This window comes from Phoca vitulina, unplaced genomic scaffold (genome assembly GCF_004348235.1).
Source record: "Phoca vitulina isolate PV1807 unplaced genomic scaffold, GSC_HSeal_1.0 scaffold5, whole genome shotgun sequence".
In the NCBI taxonomy this organism is placed as follows: Eukaryota; Metazoa; Chordata; class Mammalia; order Carnivora; family Phocidae; genus Phoca; species Phoca vitulina.
Window position 1 is genome coordinate 64,879,948 of NW_022589708.1, and position 19,193 is coordinate 64,899,140.

Sequence of the window (19,193 nt, forward strand, 5' to 3'; positions counted from 1 at the left end):
TGTCAGTGTAATTGTAAATCAAATCCTATGGAGAAGCTTTTTGTAGATTGGGGCATAAATGTCCCCTTGGACCTTAGTTCTGCTGGGATTACAAGTCAGGACAGTTGTAAGTAGCCCAGGGTGTAGGAGAACAAGCTAGCAGATGTTGCTGATTCTGAGCACAAGGTAGACAAGTCACTAAGTGAGAGGGCTATTTGTCCCTGGGAAAAGTTGAAGAAGCCAGTGGAATCCATGGAGGAGAGGAAACTTTGTAGTTAATGAAGGATAGCATCAGAAGGAAGGGGGAGAGAGGATGTGGTAGAACACATTATTCTCACAAATTGGAGGGAACCCAAACCAGAAGGCAGCAAAATCTCTAAAGGGGAAAAGGAATTCAGGCAGAACTGTGGATTTCATTCAGCCTTGTAAACATAAATTGTCTGCATGGTCACTGAAGCAAAGAGTACAAATAAGCTTGAAATACTTTGATATTTATATGGAATGACTGATTGAGAGCTGTAATAGTACAGACAGAAAGAAAAGTTTAAAGTTCCAAAAATGCCAGGTTTATTGAACCGAATAGGATCCTTTTTCCTGTTCCACAATTTATTGGGTTCTTTGGCTTATTCCTACTTTCCTCGTGTCCTCATGAACATTTTCTTGGCATATGGTATGCCCTGCTTTATCAAACTATTTCTCAATTCAAAAACTCAGTGATCCAAGCAGTGGTTACATATCTTTCAGTCTGACTTCTTTCCGCTCACTTTTCTAAGCAAGAGAATATTTGTTATAGTTTCCATGATGAAATAGAACATTGGAAAGATCCTTAGAAGCTCTCCAATTCAAGTAGTTTCCATCAAGTTTTTAGATGGTGCCCGTGAAATCACTGTGGATCAGTTTTCCTCACAGGTTTAAGGGCTCTAAAGCTGTTCTTCTGGGAGTATAGGGAATTTGTTACTGCGTGGTTGGTCTGTCTTTCACTCCCTCATTCATTCTACAAATGTTACTAAGCCATCCTATGTGCCAAGAACTGGGGAAAAAAATAAAATTTTAAGGTTTGCAAAGTACTTTCAAATATATTATTATTCCAACTTTAAAATAAATGTGTGAAGCATATGATCATGTCATTCCCCTGCTTATGAACGCTCAGCAGCAATCCCCAGCTATAGGATAATGCCTGAATGTGTCATTAGGTTTAAGCCCTGGCTGTCTGGGACCGTCTCGCACCAGTCCCTGGAAGAGCCATAACTAGCAATTTTGTTGTCCCAGGGTCATCAGTAGGAGGTTTACTCTCAGATCCTCAGAGATGGAGGTGTATGGGGTAAGATGGAAAGGAGTAACCTCCTCACATAAACTCTTTGTCCTTGATCTTGGATTTCAGGTTCCCTGTCTCCACTGTAAAAGTGCCCCAGAGGGTATCTAGCTACAGGTTCTGAGGTGCTGTTCACACACCAGGACACCAAGAATTAAGATGTCACACCAGGAATGGAAGGCTGAGACATTTTGAAAGGTGGTCTTTTGGTGGTCTGTCTTCATGCCTGTGTTTATGTGCTAATGACGTGGAACACTATACAGTTCCCCAGACTTGCTAATAAGCCCTCTCAGACCTCCATGCCTTTGGACTTGGTGTTGTTACTGGAATGCTTTCTTCAGCACCCATACATATAGCAAACAGCTGGCTTAAGCATCCTCCACTTGGGAACAGACTTCCTTTTGACTTCCATTAGAGCTAGTTTTATAGCTAGTAAATCCTAATAACAGTTTGTTCCCACTTCTAGTCATTTAGCTGAGGCTGGGTTGGCATTACACCAAAGTGTGCATTTATTTCTATTAAGTGAAAATAATCACCAAAACATTTGAAATTGGATAGCAAAAGCAAATGGTTAATATTATTTTTAACTTGCCAACCAGTTGTTTTCATACATATATCCTTTGTGTGAGTAAGCAGGGCACATAGACCACATCAGTAGATGGAAGACAGAGCAAGAAGTCAATTCAATGTGTAAGAAATCTTTTTTTTTTTTTTTTTTTTTCTCTTCTCCTCTCCGCCCCACATAAATCTATGAAAGCTTTATTTGGTTTATAGGTTTATGTTGGCTGACTCTGAGTGATTGAAATAATAGAGGTTCAATAACCATTTTTACTCTGTAATCTTGAGATGATCATCCTTTGGGTTATAATTTAATTTGGGGGAAGAAGGGCACAAAAAAGTTGCTCTTTGCAACTCAAATAGCATCTTCTCAGAAAAATCTCCCTTTCTACCCCTGTCTAAACTTTCAGTCACATTTAATTCTTTCTATCCCCTTTTCCTACTTTATTTTTTCTCCTATTCACTTAAATTATCAAACCTACTATCTATTTTACTTATTTATCTTGTTATTGTCTGTCCTTCACTACAATGTAAACTTCTTGAAAGATTTTTGTGCTTTGTTTACTCTTGGATCCCAAGAGCAAAAAACAATGCCTGGTATATATAATGGGTGCTCAATAAATGTTTGTTTAATGAATGAACACCTTGTCTTTTCATCAGAAATGAATCTGCTGCAAGAAGGGGTTCCCTGTGCATCTTGCATATATGTCCCCATGCTCCCAGGCTGTCCACGGGGCTGAGATGTCTTTGTGTCCACACTCCAGAAGCAGGCCCTTGCTCAGTATGCACAGGTTCAGCCTCAGGCATGTCAGTGACAAAGGGGGCTGTGTGGAACCTGGGTCCATAGGTAAGAGAGCAATAACTTATGCTCTTTTCTCCATTTCAGTAAGTACATGTTTATACTGGTCTGGGGCGTACTATAAAGTTTAAACCCTTGGTTATTTATTTATTCCTCAACCTGCCTTTGTGAGTAAACATTTTCCCAATTTCTATTAAAAGTGACTATTTCTGAATGAAAGGAAGAGAGGAGTAAAGCATAATAATGAGGTTGTAGAACTTAAAGCCTGATTTCTTTTTAGTTGAAGCCCTGATTCTGCCACTCGCTAACTTTGTGACCTTCCTCAGTTTCCTTATCTGTAAAATGGGAATAATAATGGTACCTACCTCGTGGAGTGCTATGAGTGAATACATAAAGCACTTAAAAGATTGTCTGACACACAATGATTCTGTAAGTGTTGGCAATTAATACTGTTTATTATTATTCCTGCTTGAATAATGGTCTTGAGCTAAACAAATTTACTTTTATTACTAGTGGTAAATATGTTTAGATACTTTTAATGTTATTGCAACTGATATTATAGTAAATGAATTTGGCATTTTATTAACCAGTATTCCCTCTGGACTGGAATTTATGCATGTAGACCACAAAAATGATGTTTATAATGATATGTCTGGGTCACTGGGAGATCTTGAATTATCTTCTGAATTATCAGGGTTACTACAGCTCTGGGGTTGAGTGAATTTTATTATAAAAAGAAACTAGAAGCTACTTTTGTTAAATGTAGTAATCTAGAAGTAGCAATGTGCAAAAATGCTTCAATAAGTTTATATTCTTGAATGCAAGGGATAAGTAGTACAAAGACTACTCCAAATATAAGGAAATAAAGACAGTTTGGAAACCAACAATATGCTGTGCAGCCAAGCAGCTCATACTGGGAGTCCAGAAGTGCTGGTTAATTGGGCCAACACTGGATGATTTGGGCAAATATACAGAGGCCTCAGTGTTGCTTGACACATCCCAATCTGACTTTCCTAAATCATTCATTTGATTGTAACCCCAAATCCCTCCAGCATATTTATGATGCTTCATAAATCAAATGGTGCTCACCAGCAGTCTTGGTTCTTGATCTGTCTCTCCACCATTATTGCTTTCATTATGACACATTACACTGTCCCTAACATGCACAGTCCTTGGGAAGGGAATAGGCTGAAATAAGTAAATACTGCTGTTGAGGGAAACAGCTGTGTGAGTTCTTCCCTTCATGGGTCTTCACTGAGGTCATGGGAGACTCAGATAGGGGGTAGGTAAAAGCAGAACAGTAGAGGTTGAATAAAGAAGAATGGAAGAGGGATTAAATTCATGGAGGCAAGGAAGAGTAGATGGTAAGCAGAAAAAAATGGGAAAATTTGAACCTTCAGGGGCCAAAAGTTCTAAATGATGTTTGCTTCATGTTTGCATATACAATATTAGTTACCACGTAATAAGCAATGTAGTGTTAGACAGTTTACATACAGTTTCTACTTAATCCTCCACAACCTATAAGGAAATAACTGTTCTCTTTAGGTTACTAAAATCTGGAGGCTCAGAGAGGTTGCCTGTGGTCACAGAGGTAATATTTAGAGCTTAGGGATTTGAACAAAGGTCTGTCTGAATCCACACCCTGTGTCCTCTGGCACGTAGACTTAGTTAAATAGGGCAGGCAGGTAATTGAGGAGAAACTATTCAAAAATGTCAACCATTCACAAGAGGCTAGAATCATGAGGGATAAGCCATAAAGTGCATAAAAAATGATAGCTTTTTTGGGAATGGAATTTTAAAGGAGCAAAATTTTAAATGCTTTAATGCTTTAACTTTGCTCCAATATTAGAGTTTTATTGGAACATTAGTCACACATCATGTTGAAAATACTGGAAAAAGAGTTACCATGGACTGAAAATGATTGAAAGAGTGTAGCAAGGGCCAAATGGGGACAAGTAAGGAGAGGAGAGGAGGGGGAATGGGAGGTAGGTGTGTGTGTGTGTGTGTGTGTGTGTGTGTGTGTGTGTGTGTAAGAGACGGAGAGATGGAGGGAGGGAAGAAGGGAGGTGAGTGTGTGGTGGAGGAGGAGAGGAAGAGAGTTGCATGCTAACACTAATTCTAAGCTAAGACCGTTTCCATGGCTAGAAGATGAACAGATATGATATTTGTAGCAGGGAGAACAACTCTCCACCCACTCCCATATTCCACCCAGGTTGGATCTGAATAGGGCTTTTTGTCCATCTCTAGCCTATCTTCCACAAAACAGCTAGAGTAATATTTCTTAAACATAAATTCAATTATTTAATGGCTCTGCTTAAAATCCTCTGTGGATTCCCACTGCACTCAGAATAAAACCCAAACTCTTACTATAACCTACCAAGCCCTACATAATCCGTCCCTGCACACCTCTAACTCCGTTCTCTGCACCACAACACTCTGACTTCTCTACTCCCATAAGCTGAGACCTTTCTTACCCAGACCTTTGTACATGCTACTCCTTTTGAGAGAATATTCTTCCCAACACACTTCAAAAAGGCCCTCCCCAACCACCCTGTCTTAGGTGACTTTGCCTTGTTGTCTATCGTTTCACCCTTTTATTCTCTTCATAGTGCTAATTGTAAGTGTAATTATGCATCTTGTTTGTTCATTTGTTTTGTGTCTTTTTCACTAGATTGTAAGCTTCATGAGGGCAGGAACCATATCTGCTTGCTATGTCTAGTGACAAGGGACTTAGGTCTCCTTACAGTGTTCAGGGTGGAGAAGACCCTACTTCAGAATGGATCTTAACAGAGATAAGAAAAGCAGTCAGTGCTTGCAGTGGTTTGATGAGGTCTTCATATAGTCAGATGTGACTAGGGGAGGGGGTCAGTGAGCTCTGTTGCAATAAAAAGGAGTATTACTAGTAATTGTCTCTTTAAAAAGGTGTGTAGGCACAGTTTTGAAGTAGAAGGATGAGCATGGGGGAACTACTGTACTCTGCTTGCCACTGAAAGCAGGGTTAAATTGAGGTAAATGGACTTTGAAAATTGAGGTGTGGTCTCTAAACATTGAACACTGTTGTTCAATGGGAGGGCTATATGTGTGTGGAAGAAAGTGTATGTGTGTGAGTTTCTGCATGTATGAGTCTGTGTACACGAACACAGACACATGGGGGATTTAAGAGCTGCCCACTGGATAACCAGAAGAAAGAGAAGCACAATTGTTCTCTCACAGATGGAGAGATTCTGAAGAGAGCTGACCTAGGAGACTCTGAGCTTCCCCCACAGCCTCCCCTCCAGTACCCATGCACACTCACCCCCTCCACACACACCCTTTGAGCATTCTATCCTGAGGAACTCAGGCTCTGGGAAATGCGGTACTGAAGGCTTGGGTCTGTATGTTCTATCAACTGGGATGGATCCTAGAGGACTTTCTAAAGCAGAGTGAGACCTGGCATTGACTTGAAGTGGCAGCCTCTCCAACAGGGAAAGGCAGACTTCAGGCAGAGTCAATTCTAGAAACTGGCAGTTCTCCCTGAAAATGTTTTTTTTTTTTTTTTTTTTCCCCCAAGATTTTATTTATTTATTTATTTATTTGAGAGAGACCATGAGTGAGCAGGGGGAGAGCAGAAGGGGGAGGGAGAGGGAGGAGTGGAAAGAATCTCAAGTAGACTCCATGCTGAGCATGGAGCCCAACACTGGGCTCAATCTCACGACCTTGAGATCATGACCTGAGCTGAAGCCAAAAGTCAGAGGCTTAACCGACTGAGCCACCCAGCTGCCCCAAGAATGATTCATTTTTTAGTCGTGCTACTGTTTTGTTTGGATTGTGAGAATAGTCTGGTATACTAATACAGTGTAAAATATTTTCTCTCATTTTATAAATCCCTCAGTTAGCCCCCAGTCCTCATCCGTTATATGCACATGGTCTTATGAAAGTGGTGTTGTGGGGAAGAAGGGATGCAACCTTCCTCATGTCCTTATTATACTGAGCCCAGTATGATAGCAGCAGTTTTCCACTTAGAAGGGGGCCTGAAGTTCAGACCCTTGCAGGAAAGTGAGTAGTTTTGGGGTGGGGGTGCTGTGAGCTGTGCATGGACGGGGAACTTAGCTTGGAGAAACAGCAGTTGCTTAGGCAGTGGATGAGAGGTAAGACCTCTTGTCTCCACAAATACACTGGAGCAATATATGTGACCCTTCCTTTGCCACCATGTGTCCCACTGATCACGAGCATCACCCAGAGTCCTTGTTACAAATACCAGTTCTCTGGCTCCACTCCTCACGTCTGGGCTGTGGCCTGGGAACCAGGATATTTTCCAAACATCCAAGTGAACCTTCTGATCAGGGAAGTGTGGAACTCAGTGCCCCAAGGCTAGGGGACTCTTGCAGGGGTGGAGGGAGGCTGACATTGGGGTCACTCATTATTGACCCTGCTTCAGAGAGGATGTGTAGAAAAAGAGTGGTGGAAAAGCCTTCCTAGGAGAGAAGACTGTGTACCACCTCACTGAAAACAGTAAGAGAAGAACCAGGCTTTCAATGGGCTCTACTTCTTTATTTATAAACCAGTCTTCCAACCTTTCTGAACTTCTTAGACAACACCAATTCATCTCAAATTGTATAATCTGCTATCCTGGCAAAACTGACAAGTCCTAATTTTCATTCATGAATGTTGGTTCTAATTACTTTACTTAACCTGGAGAGCAAGAACCATTGCAGCAGTGGGGGTGGGCAGGGGTAGGCCTGCAGATTTTTTTAAAAAGCAGTTTTACTTTCAGAAGGATAGAGTATAAAGTTACCCCTTAAAACAGATCATACTGAGATTGTCCTATTGTATGGCAAACTTGCTCCTTTATTATTATTTTTTAAATCACTGTATCCATATCCTTTCTTCCCCAATAACCAAAGTAGCACAAAATTAATCAAAAAGCAAAAGTGATAACACAAGTGCCTCTGTAATCCTGTAGCTTTCACACAACTTTTAATTGGGAGTGTGTGAAAAAATATATATACATTAGTACACACACATACACACACATATTGAGAGACTGCTGATAATGATCTAAAATAGTGGAGTTCTTCTAGTCCAACATTTACACTACATATAACACTGCAACATACTGCCATGCTTTAAATGGCAGCAGAGGCAAATTTTTCACTAATTACACATTTTAGGACAGCAACTCTGTGCAGGTCTTACAGTGTCTGGGGACATTTTTGATATAAATAGGTCAATGTGGTCTGATTTAAGTGAAGCTTATGGATTTAAAAAAAAAAAAAAAAGGAAAGAAACCTTCAGATCCTCATTACCAGTCCTCATCATCTCTCTTAGCATTTTAGAATGACAAATATATACCTTGTAAAAATGGTCGATTCTTTATCCCATTTGAGTTACTAAAGGGTATCGCCTGCACAGTCAATCCAAAGCATGTACTGAAGCTCCACTATTTAAGACTAGAAAATGTTTTGAACAAGAAATGATCCAGTTGCCATGGGAAGACAGAGCATGTTGATGCGGCGGGCTCCGTAGGCTGACGAAGTTCAGTGTTTATGCTGTGGGCCATTTGTTTTTAAAATTAAATTAAAATTCTTACTCTGAAGAAGCTGTAGTTTATTTGCTTTGTTTTGTTTTTAGGGGGAGCTTGATTTCTTCCATATTCCAAGTCTGTGCTCACATGTATGCCTCATTTCATGGACAAAGCCCCCAAGTTCAGTGCTTGGGTGACCACAGTATCGTGGCTCCCAGGATCACTAAGCTCCCAGCAGCGACATAACTTGAATGTCTACAATTTTTAATAAAAACCCACATCCTGGAATTCTAATGCAAAGTATTATGTTAACATAGAACAACTAATTATCAGAGACCTGTAACATTCATGGATTATATAATAACATATATATTAGTAATTCAGTCACTTACGTTTTGCAACCTAATGTGAGTGAGCAAACATCTGACATCTGGGAGCCTTAACAGAATTCGCTAAAATTATAAGACTATGAAACTGAATAAAGGAACATGCTTAACATGACTGCTAGGAGTTATTACTGCAGAAAACAGAACTAAGTGACTATTTTCCATATGCTTCATTTCCACTAATGGAAAGTATAAATATAAAATAAAAACTTCTTGCTGTCTCTTAGGGTGTGTCGCTTAGTAACAGCAATTATCACAAAGAATTCTACAACAGTAGGGGTATTATGACTATAACGTAGATAGAAAAAAAAACCCAAGAGGCAAAAATACATTACAGACTGCATCATAACACATATTTGTCTTGCTATTAAAAGTTAAACTCTTCCAAAACTTCTCCATGATGACTTAATTCATCAATTAATATGATTTTCATTTGTTAAAGTGAAAATAAAACATTTAGCATATTTTGCCTCCGGTTTTAGGAATGTTATACATTAAATCTAAATTGACTTTTTTTTTAATTTGGCATTTCCACTTTATCTTTTAAATATGGAGAATATCTTCTGAGTAGCTCAGACTTAATTTTGCCAGTTTCTGCTAGCTCAGTTGGTTTCACGGTTTTGTAAGAGAAATGAAGTACAAGAGTCCATATCCAGCACCCACTGTGAGGCAACCTCAGATAAGTTCTGCCTCAGGTGTCCCACAGAGTGAAATGAACTGATCCACCTTGAAGAGGTCTGCTCCGATTTGTCAGGTGGTTTGTGTGAAATTCTGCCCCTCGAGGTTTGCACACATTTCTCTGAGTCAGCATCAACTCCTACATTCACAAATGAAAAGCATCATGAATGGAACAAGAAATGAGGGGTGAAGGAGGAGAAACAGGTCTAATTGGTTGCAAAAGAAAGGGGTTATTTCTTTCATGAAGCAGCTGGTTCATGTGACACTTCCTGCAAGGGAAAACCTAGGGTGCTGCAGCATTCAGGAATTCTTCCATCTTCTTCATGAGGAAAGGTTTGAGAAAGTGGACCTTTGAGAGGAAATACTACAGACTTCCAAATTGGTGAAAGAACTTCCAGCATCGCTTGGATACTCCGGGTAGGAGGAACTGGAGGAGATGATATTTTTGAGCCTCTGGAGGGCAATTATTAAAAGCAGAAGCAGAAATGCTAAAAGGCTGAGGAATATGGACACATAGATGTAGACATTTGACAGGTGGCCTGAGGAAGGGTCCACTGATGTGGACAGGGATGTGGGAAATAGCTCAAGGAAAGTTCCATTCTCCACGTTACCCGAAAATACAGATGAAGAGTCAGGTTCAGACATCTTTATGGAGGGTCAAAGAATGCACAAGTATGTTAAAAGTCAGTTTCACACAGGGGTTAAAAAGGACAGAATCAGCATTTTTTTTTTTTTTTTTTATGATAGCATCAGCAAAGATTGTAGGCAGTTAAATCAGCACAACAAAACTTCTTGGTTTTCAAAGGCAGCAGGGGATCAGGTGTCCATTGGCACTGCAAAAACAAACAAACAAACAACAAAAAAACAGCTGAGTGCATTATTCGCAAAATAACACATTTAAGTCTCATTTCTAGTTTTCACTTCAAGAAGGGAAGGGAACGGAATTACTTCTCCAGAAATAGATAATGTTTATATCATTATATTACAAATGATGATATAAAAATGAACTTTTATTTTACCTCCACAGTACCTAAGGTGCCAGGATTCTCCAAGGAACTAAAATAAATAAAAAGGAAAATACAATTTTGATGTGCTCCATCTGCTGTGATTTCAACAGATGCTCCAAGTAGATGCTCTGAGAATAGGACCCAAAAAGTCAGCGCCAAACCTCCCTTCTCCAGAATATTAACTCTGCGCACCTCCAGCCCACTAGCACCTTCCCAGCCAGTATTTATCTCTAACCACACTTTTGAAGAATCACGCCGCACATGTAAGTTTGCTTTTTGTTGAACATTTATAATTCAATTTGTTTACAAAAATTCATTTTCTTGAAATGTGGGGCCATTTCTTCATGTTTCTTCTTTTCGATCTACCTGTGTACCTTGTTCTGCATACTTTAGTACTGAACAAAAAACTTCAGATTAATTTAGAAGAAAAAAGGTTGGATTCCTTTTGAATGGTAGAAAGTACAAGGTTTGCTGTCATGAGATGTAGTTTTGAAGGAGGCCTGAATTCCCCTTTACCTTTGGGATGTTGGGCAAATGGCCTACATTATTCTGAGTTTCACTTTCCTCATCTGTGAAATGTATAGCACTTGCCCCATCCCCTCTCTGTGTTATTCAGGGATCAAGAAAATAGGCATGGAAGCACTTTGTGAATTGTAAAGGGTTGGGCCAAAATAAGGTTATGGTGTGTGTATGTGTGTTAATGGGTGTGGAGAAGGAATAATTTTCTCTCAGCCAGGAGGCAAAGAATGCTCTTCACCATATTCTCCCTCCTAACGTGGTCCCTGTGAGGAACACCAGAAGCAAAGCAGACTGACAGGCAGGTAGCAAGCGGGATACCACATGATTCCCCAGGCTCCAAGTGTGGGTGCAGTGTGTCTCAGACACCCTCTCCTCCATCACTGGAAAAGTCACAGCCAGTTTCTGCCTGGGCCTCCAGCCCACTAAGTCCACATGGGGGCGAGGAATGCAGCCTGAGGGAGGATGATCCCTCCGGGCGGATGACTCTTCAAGTCCAGAAAAGATGCTCTTCCTAGCTCTTTATGGCATTCAATCCGTTTGTTGTAAAATTTTGTATCTCCTTATGTCAGATGTAGTAAAATGCTAATGTGAAAAGATCCACTCTGCCCCTGGCTTTCCCTTTTCCTAAACTCTGCCCTGCATTTTACCTTGAAAACTTGCCTTTCCCTTCTGTTCTCCAGATCTAATTAAGTGGCTGATTCTTTGAGGGGCTGACACTGGCCGCTGTGGTCTGAGCTGAGCAGCATTAATGATCCCTGGGAAGGAGGGGACACTTCTGAGATGGCTGTCCCTGCTGGGTGTCATGCAGGCTAATGATCTTAGTGAATTCCTCTGAGTAGGCCACATACAGTGTCTTAGTAGTTCCTAAAATAATTTGACTCCTACTCCTCATTATGCTTTGCTTGGTGATTTTAATTCCATTAGGCTGCTACAGGCTCCTAACGATCCTTAAAAAAAAGAGAGAGAGAATCACAGTGGGACTCAAATGTGTCACACTGATTTGGCAATCCCTTGCCTTTTTATAGCATGTAAATGTCTCAGCCATTCATCTTTGGGGAAAATAGAGTTTCAGAGGCAGCATGATGTATAGGAGAGAAAACTAGGATGGAAACCTTATGGGCTGAATAGAAAGAAATATTCTTTATTCTGGAAAGACCTCCTAAGTCTAGCTGAGGAAACTGAGAGACAAATAAGCTAATTGATTTGACAAAAGAAATATCTCATTAGAAGATAGCCCAGGACTTTGGGCTTCTGCTCATCCTAACTCCTTGTACCATCTGGTCTCAATTTTCCTATCATTTGAGTAGTAAGGATTTTACATCCTCTTTTCCTAGCATGGGTGAAGAAGGGACTGTGCATTTTGTGTGTTCCTCACAGCTCCTTGGTAGAGCAGGAATTATTATTCTCACTTGAGGAAACTGAGCCACAAAGACATGATTTACTCAGGGTACACAGCTAGACAGTGACAGAGGAGGGACTAGACTCCACGCCTGAACTGTGTTCTTAGTTTTCTCAACTGTAATGGGAAGAGGAAAATTATGAAGACTTGCGTCATTAGTTCCTATCTGCTACTTACTCTGGACTAGCTCACAGTTTAGTCTTGATTTTTCAGTCTTCCCATTAACATTTACCTTTCCTACCTCGCTAAGAGGTCCTGAGCTAGGCTATAAGAACATTTCCATAAGCATCCTTAGAAAATTATAAAAGGCCATCCCAGTAGACAGTTCCTTCCGAACGCTTAGAAAGGCTAGAGGAACTTTCCAAGTCTCTGCTAGTCCTACAGTTCTGGCATGTGCAGGTCACAGATTCAGCTGGAATTGGATTCACTACCCAAATCTGTCATTTTCTGGGGGTGGGGCTGGAGGCACAGACAGTGTCACGAGAGTATCAGCAATTTAGTGGCAGAACTCACAACTGGCTACCAGACGCCTTGTTAAAACAAAGGCATTTCTTTACATGTAAATATTCCAAGAATACTTTTCACATCCTGAGGATCTCCTTCTTTCAGACAAAAGGCCCACTGTTGAGCCTCAGTGGTCTATGGAAATGAGACTTAAGAAGATTTGGGGAAAGCATCTGATGTTCCAAGTGGTCTTGGAAGAATGGTGGAAATGAACAAATGAAAGCTCGTGTCATTATTTGACATTTCTCAGTTAAATATTTTCTTCTTTAAATATTCTCCTCCCAGTATTTCAGATTTAATATCATTTCCAGAATATGTTGTAATTTTAAATGACAGATACGCAAATTTCATTTCACTGTTCTACTTTGAAACAACAGAATATATGCACTGTTAGAGATCATTTTAATTTGATGGCATTGATTCTCACTTTCTTACTGAATTTTTAAAAACTGATAAATCCTCTTTCTCTCTGCTGAACGTTTTGACAGTCTGTATAATGTTCAGGATGAGGCCAGTTGTACGTGTTCAGGACTTGTGACCATGTGAATGAGGCCAAAAATGGCGCTGTGAAAATGAAATCAAACAAGTATGTTTCAAGATAATGCTTCTTGGGCTGTTTCTCCAAACAGATTAGGTTTAAAGAAAAGAAGAGAGAGACTTCATCTTAAATGCATAGCCTTGACCTGTGTCAGGGCAGCACTAGAGTACTGCCATTTCGATGGCACCTAAAACCACGTGGGCATGATGACGCTTTTTTCTGAGCCATCCTCAGAAAGTGATTTTTGAGAAAGGAAAATGAGACAGCTGGATCACAACATTATAAATGAGGATCTGTGTAAATGTTTTGGTTCACGGTCAGCTGCTTTCCCTTTGTCTCTTGGAATAAAAACCTGTGCTGGGAAGAAATCTACAAAAGGCAGTCACCACTGAAGTGAGGAAGAGTGGACATGGAAGGTCTCCATGAGCCCAGTGAGGTGGAGAAATGAAGAGACAGTTTAGAGGCAAACCTGGGGGTCTCTGATTCCACGACACTCAGCACCATGCCTGAGAATGGAAGCTTTCCTTCCCATGGGGTGATGATGAGAATTGTGAAGTTTTAGAAGAACAAAAGCATACTCTCTGACGTACACCTTCATGCCTGGTAAAAGGAAAAAGAGCTGACAGACCCCATCTCTGAGTCTGCTCACACAGGCACTGCAAGACCTCTGGTGGCCAGTGTGTGCGTGCGGCCTATGCCATGGCTTTGTCGTCTATAAAATAATGGTGTATAAAACTAAGCCTACAGTCAGCGTCAAATCTGGCACAGCAATTTCTGACTTTCTGACCTTTATTCAAATACGTGTCTATGTGAATAACAGCTATCTGAAAGGTTTTTTTGTTGTGGAAAACTGGGATAAGCCGCTTTGTTGCCTTGTGCCCTGGCTGTTAGGATGTCGAATCAACATTTTATCATTATCAAGTCCTGCTGTCATTCTCCAAAAGGCTGTCCTCCCAAACCATTAGTAATGATTTGACAGATAAAGTATTAATATGACATGGTAAAATGCTTGTTTCTGTCTACAAATATAAAATTTGATATTATAATATATTGGATCTCTTTCTCTGTAGGACACGTAGAAATTACCATTTCCAAAATCTAGTAGGGACCTTATCACATTTAAGCAAAGCTGTTTTTAGTTCTACTTAGAAAATAGTATGCTTTATATGAGATCTCAAGCTACTCCTTTACCATTTACACAATTATCTTCTCTCTTTAATGCTTTTTCTTTGGCTGATGAGAGAAGGTTGGTGCTGACATACATACTTCCCACAATTTCTAAATGTAAATTGTCACTTGCAGTCAATGGCAAACACTTACCCATTGGGCTTGCAATAATGAAAATAAAGTTTATTATCTTATGTGCTATCCTTACTCAAAGATGATTCAGCCATCCATGTATTTGAAAACTGCTCTTACTTATCAGTATAATGTTTTAGGAGAGTAGAATTGTATGTGAATTCTGTTTCTGATTCCCTGTAACAGTCCAATAAAAAATAAAATCAAGTAAGGAAATAAACTGAGTCTATCTGTTATTAAATATTGAATTGAGTACCATCTTATGAGAAGAAATGCAGAAGATGAAGAGTCTGAATAATACACTGGAAGTCATGGATCTAAACTGGATAATGTAAGACAAAAAATTAAAATTAACACTTCTCTTTACCCACTGTTCAAATGAATGATCAGAAAATAAATTCAGAGTTTTTTCATTGTATTTTGGTGAAAATTTTAAAAATGACAAAGTAATAGCTTAGTATCAGCTAAAAAATAATCTTAAAATATTTTAAAAATCCATTTCTAGGATAGGTCATTACGTTGCTTTGGATTCAGACCAGTCTCCTATATCTTTCTACCCCCGTGATGACTTTTGTCTATCTGGATTACCCTCAGGCCCAGTAAAAGATTTCCTTAGCAAAATAACTAAATTATACTCAGAATGCTTTTATGCTAGATCAATTACTTGGTCTTAATTCTTTAAAAATTAGTTATCCACATAAGCTATAATTCACAAAATATTCAGAATATTCCTTTCTTAATACACAAAATGGTGTACTGAGTGAAGTTAAAAAAAGTCTCAAACACAAGAAAGTATTTCAAAAGGGGATATGAAAATGACTGGCCATCCATCTTGTACAACCTCAAATGTAACTGTAGATATAACCTCCCTTGCATTTATATATCACTGCTTTTCTGGAAAAATCAAAGTATTAGTCTTAATAAATTTGTGTTACATTTATATTCAATGTGAAGATTTTATGTCCAAAACACTGCCTTAGGAAGGATAATTATTTAAGAATGACACTGTTTTAGAATAAGATAATTTAAATGGATGATGTTCTGTTTAAAAAACAGGTCAAATACAAAGCCAGGTGTAGGCACAGCATTTTCATGATTCTTTTATGATGTTTAGAAAAGACCAGGAAGGGCTCTGTCCTACCTTTTGGGGATATTGGACCCCTCTTGGCTAACACTATGAGTCTAAATCAAAATGAGAAAAGTATCAACCTGAGGGTTGAAGGAAACAGGAGCTGTTTAAGAAGCAGCAGAACAATAAAAATCTCTTTTAGGGAGCGGGAGGAAAGGTCACTGGTTTAAACACTTCCTTTAAAGAAAAAGCAAATAGCCAGAGAAATAATGACTTGAAGAACATAGGCAAGGTCAAAATGAATCAGTGTGGAAGAAAGAAGGTAAGAAGCAAGACTGGCCTTTCAAGATGTTACAGTATTTTTAGTAAGGGCTTTCAGGTCATTTCTCTCCCTCCACTCGAATCTGATCATTTCCAGTATGTTACAAGTGTAGTAAGAAAAACATTTGTTATTCTTGGAGCAGCTAGAATTGGTTAAATCATAGCACTAGTATACAAAAAATCTTACTTATTTTTAATAAGGCTAGACACATTTTTTTAAAAATTCTCATTAAACCATGCTCTGGTAGAAGAATGGATTGGTGTTTTCTCCTTTTCCATTGTCTCTCATTCTCCCTCTGCAGTTAAAATAATTTATATTCAATATACTTTTTGTCTAATCAGAAACTGCTCATAGAGTATGACACTGGGAAAGATTTTGTTCTTATAAACTTAATTTTGTGATTACTACAATTTTCTTTAAACCTTTACATGTAGACCACTAGGTATCTCTAGTCTACTCTCAGGTGCCAGGGAACTTTGGATTCCTCTAAAACTGCTGTCTAAGAGAACAGGGTAGAGCCCGGAAATTTGGTTTCTCAGCAGCCATTTGATGAAGTCCACTCTAAATCTAAGCAGATTCCTCAGAAGTGGGCAGCCATGGGCCACGACGCCATTCACTATAATCAGAGGAAAACATGATATTGTATTACTCCCTAACAATACTTTTGTTTTCTACTGCTACCTCCCTCTTTAAATATATTCCTCAGTTCATAGCCTATTGTCATGATTGATTCCTCTTTATCTTGATTCCTCATTCCATTTTCTTCTGTCTCCTATAGGCACCCAAGCTAATGTGTTTAATGAGGACCTTTCTGTTTGCATGTTTCTATGAATGCCTGTTACTGTTTTGTATACATTTTCTTATAAATTCTCCTCATCTCATAAACTTTCAATTTATAAGAATGGATATACAGTAAATATTTCATTCACTCCATAAATTAAACCCTAAGCTTCATCTCTACTTAAAATATCTTGATAGTTGAGGCAGCGGGGAGAGGAATATAAATTATATAATGTATCCAATTCTCTATTTTTGCACACAGGAATATGCCAAAGACTAATAGCCATCCTCTATCCATAAAATCACATGTACAGGTACAGTTTGAAAAAAAATAGTGATGACATAGGTTGTCTGAAAAGAACTTCAGTATTAGCAATTAATTAAGCAAGCTACTATTCATATCTATCTTTATTGACAACTACAGTCATGTATTTGTTTCAAATAAGGTGCTTTATAGTCTGTTCCTTAAGAATAGATTGGAATATCACAAATGTATATAAATGTTTTAGGTCTTGCATTTTAAGTCTCCAGCTCACAGAGTCTTCTATGTGATGACATTTTTAATCAAGGCACAGCATTTACTTGAATTAATGAACCATTGTCCCTCATAATATAACTACAAATAGAACCTTAGTTGATTACATAGTGTGTGAATTGCCCATCCCTTCTGGATATTAGCCCAGTGTTTAGCATAATATATACATATGAATTTTGCTAAATAAGTTCTCTCGTTTTTCCAGTCCTCAATGGCTAACAGTCAAAGTATGATGATGCTTTCCACAGTAAAATGGATATTTAAAAAGAATGATTAGTAATTGGCAGCTTACACAGGCTGTGTTGGATACATTCAGTTTTGGCCATATTACATGATTTAGGAGTCAGATGAATACTAAGAAAAAGAATTAGAAGGCAGATTTCAAGATCTAATGCAATGCAAGATTCTTGGGCCAATTAAAGGAAAAAACAGCTTTGTTATAAAGGACAATATTAAGACAACTGGGGAAATTTAAATATACATTACACATTAAATAACTGTATTATGTAAATATTAAATTCCCTAAGTTTGATATAGGAGAATGTTATTTTTAGGAAATGCATCTTGAACTTTGTAGCCATAAAGTGTTATGTCAGCAACTAACATTCAAATGTTTCAGCCAAAAAAAACAGTACACACATTTACATACATATACAGAAAGATGATAAAGCAAATATGTCAAAATGTTAACAATTGGTTACTCTGGTTAAAGAATATATAGGTGTCTGTTGTTATTATTCTTGCAACTTTTCAGTAGATTTGGAATTTCTCAACATATAAGTTGGGGAAAAAATGACTTATCCCCAAGGATGTTAAGAAAATATGCTTGGGTGCTTGGGTGGTGCAGTCAGTTAAATGTCTGACTCTTGGTTTTGGCTCAGGTCATGATCTCAGGGTCGTGAGATCGAGCCCTGCATTGGGCTCTGTGCTCAGTGTGGAGTCTGCTTAAGACTCTCTCTTTCTCTCTCTCTGCCCCCATGCACACACTCTCTCTCAAATACATAAATAAATAAATCTAAAAAAAAGAAAAGAAAATATGCTTGGCATAATATGCAGTAAATCAGCTAAAATGTTGGAAGCTTCTAAAGAAACACAATGATAGAAGCCTGATTCTTCAAAGGAATCTTTCCAACAGCACTGGAAAAGCTCAACTATTTGCTGCTACCATCAGCTCATTATGCCCACTAAGCCATGGGTACCAGAGGTGAAGCATGAGAGGATGAGTTAGAGGAAGTTTAATATATCCAGGAAACTGGATCCATGGTTGTGGGAGATGCTACCTAAAGACCAGGAATGGTGACTCACTAGCCAGCCTTACTCATGACTTCACTGCTGCTATCACTCACTGGTCTGAATCTCAATATGGACCTCCAGAATCATGGAATCCAATTATGTTCATCTTATATCATCAGTCATCTTCAGAAGTGGCCATGGGCATCTGTCCTATAGTGGAAATACCCAAAGATAAGGACTTTGGAGACATCTTGGGTCAAGAGAGAATAGTTTTCTTTTTGTTTTTGTTTTTAATTGAGATATAATTGACATATAACATTATATTAGTTTCAGATTAAATAGGTTCTGATAGCAATTTCAATTTGTGAGGCGGGACTAGGAGCCATTCTCTACACCAACAAGCAATTCTAGGAACACTAGCTGAGTGTTCTACAATTCAACTCAAATCTAACACTATCTATTGGGAGATAGCATCAGATGCCACAGGTTGAGGGTTCAATCCTACAAGACCCTGCCTCTCAACATACACACTTCAGACACCAATCCTAAGCCCCAGGTTGTTACCTGTGTTTCTGACTGGGGATAAATCAAAGGTTCCCAAGCCCCTCTCCTCCAGTTCAATTAATTTGCTAGAGCAGCTCACAGAACTCAGAGAAACATCTTACTTATTAGGTTACCAGTATATTATAAAAGGATATAACTCAGGAATATCCAGACAGAGGAGATGCATAAGGCAAGCTATGGGAAAAGGGCACGGAGATTCCATGCTAAGT

The 19,193-nt window shown here is 38.9% G+C and overlaps 1 protein-coding gene across 10 annotated transcripts in view; it reads right to left on the reverse strand.

Annotated features, from left to right (window-relative positions):
* SERTM1 (serine rich and transmembrane domain containing 1) overlaps positions 1-19,193 on the reverse strand; it is a 46,268-nt gene that overhangs the window by 13,923 nt on the left and 13,152 nt on the right. For 5 of the 10 annotated variants that reach the window (XM_032403160.1, XM_032403163.1, XM_032403162.1 and 2 more), the window contains exon 3: positions 9,440-10,048. The exons of 1 other annotated variant lie outside the window; for it this stretch is intronic. In XM_032403160.1, coding sequence (XP_032259051.1) covers positions 9,537-9,860 — 324 coding nt within the window. In that variant the 5' untranslated portion in view covers positions 9,861-10,048 and the 3' untranslated portion in view covers positions 9,440-9,536. Of the gene's footprint in view, positions 1-7,582; positions 10,049-10,234; positions 10,282-13,651; positions 14,938-19,193 lie in introns of those variants that run through there. 4 more of the 10 variants (XR_004299245.1, XM_032403158.1, XM_032403166.1 and 1 more) reach the window with 3 other exon arrangements.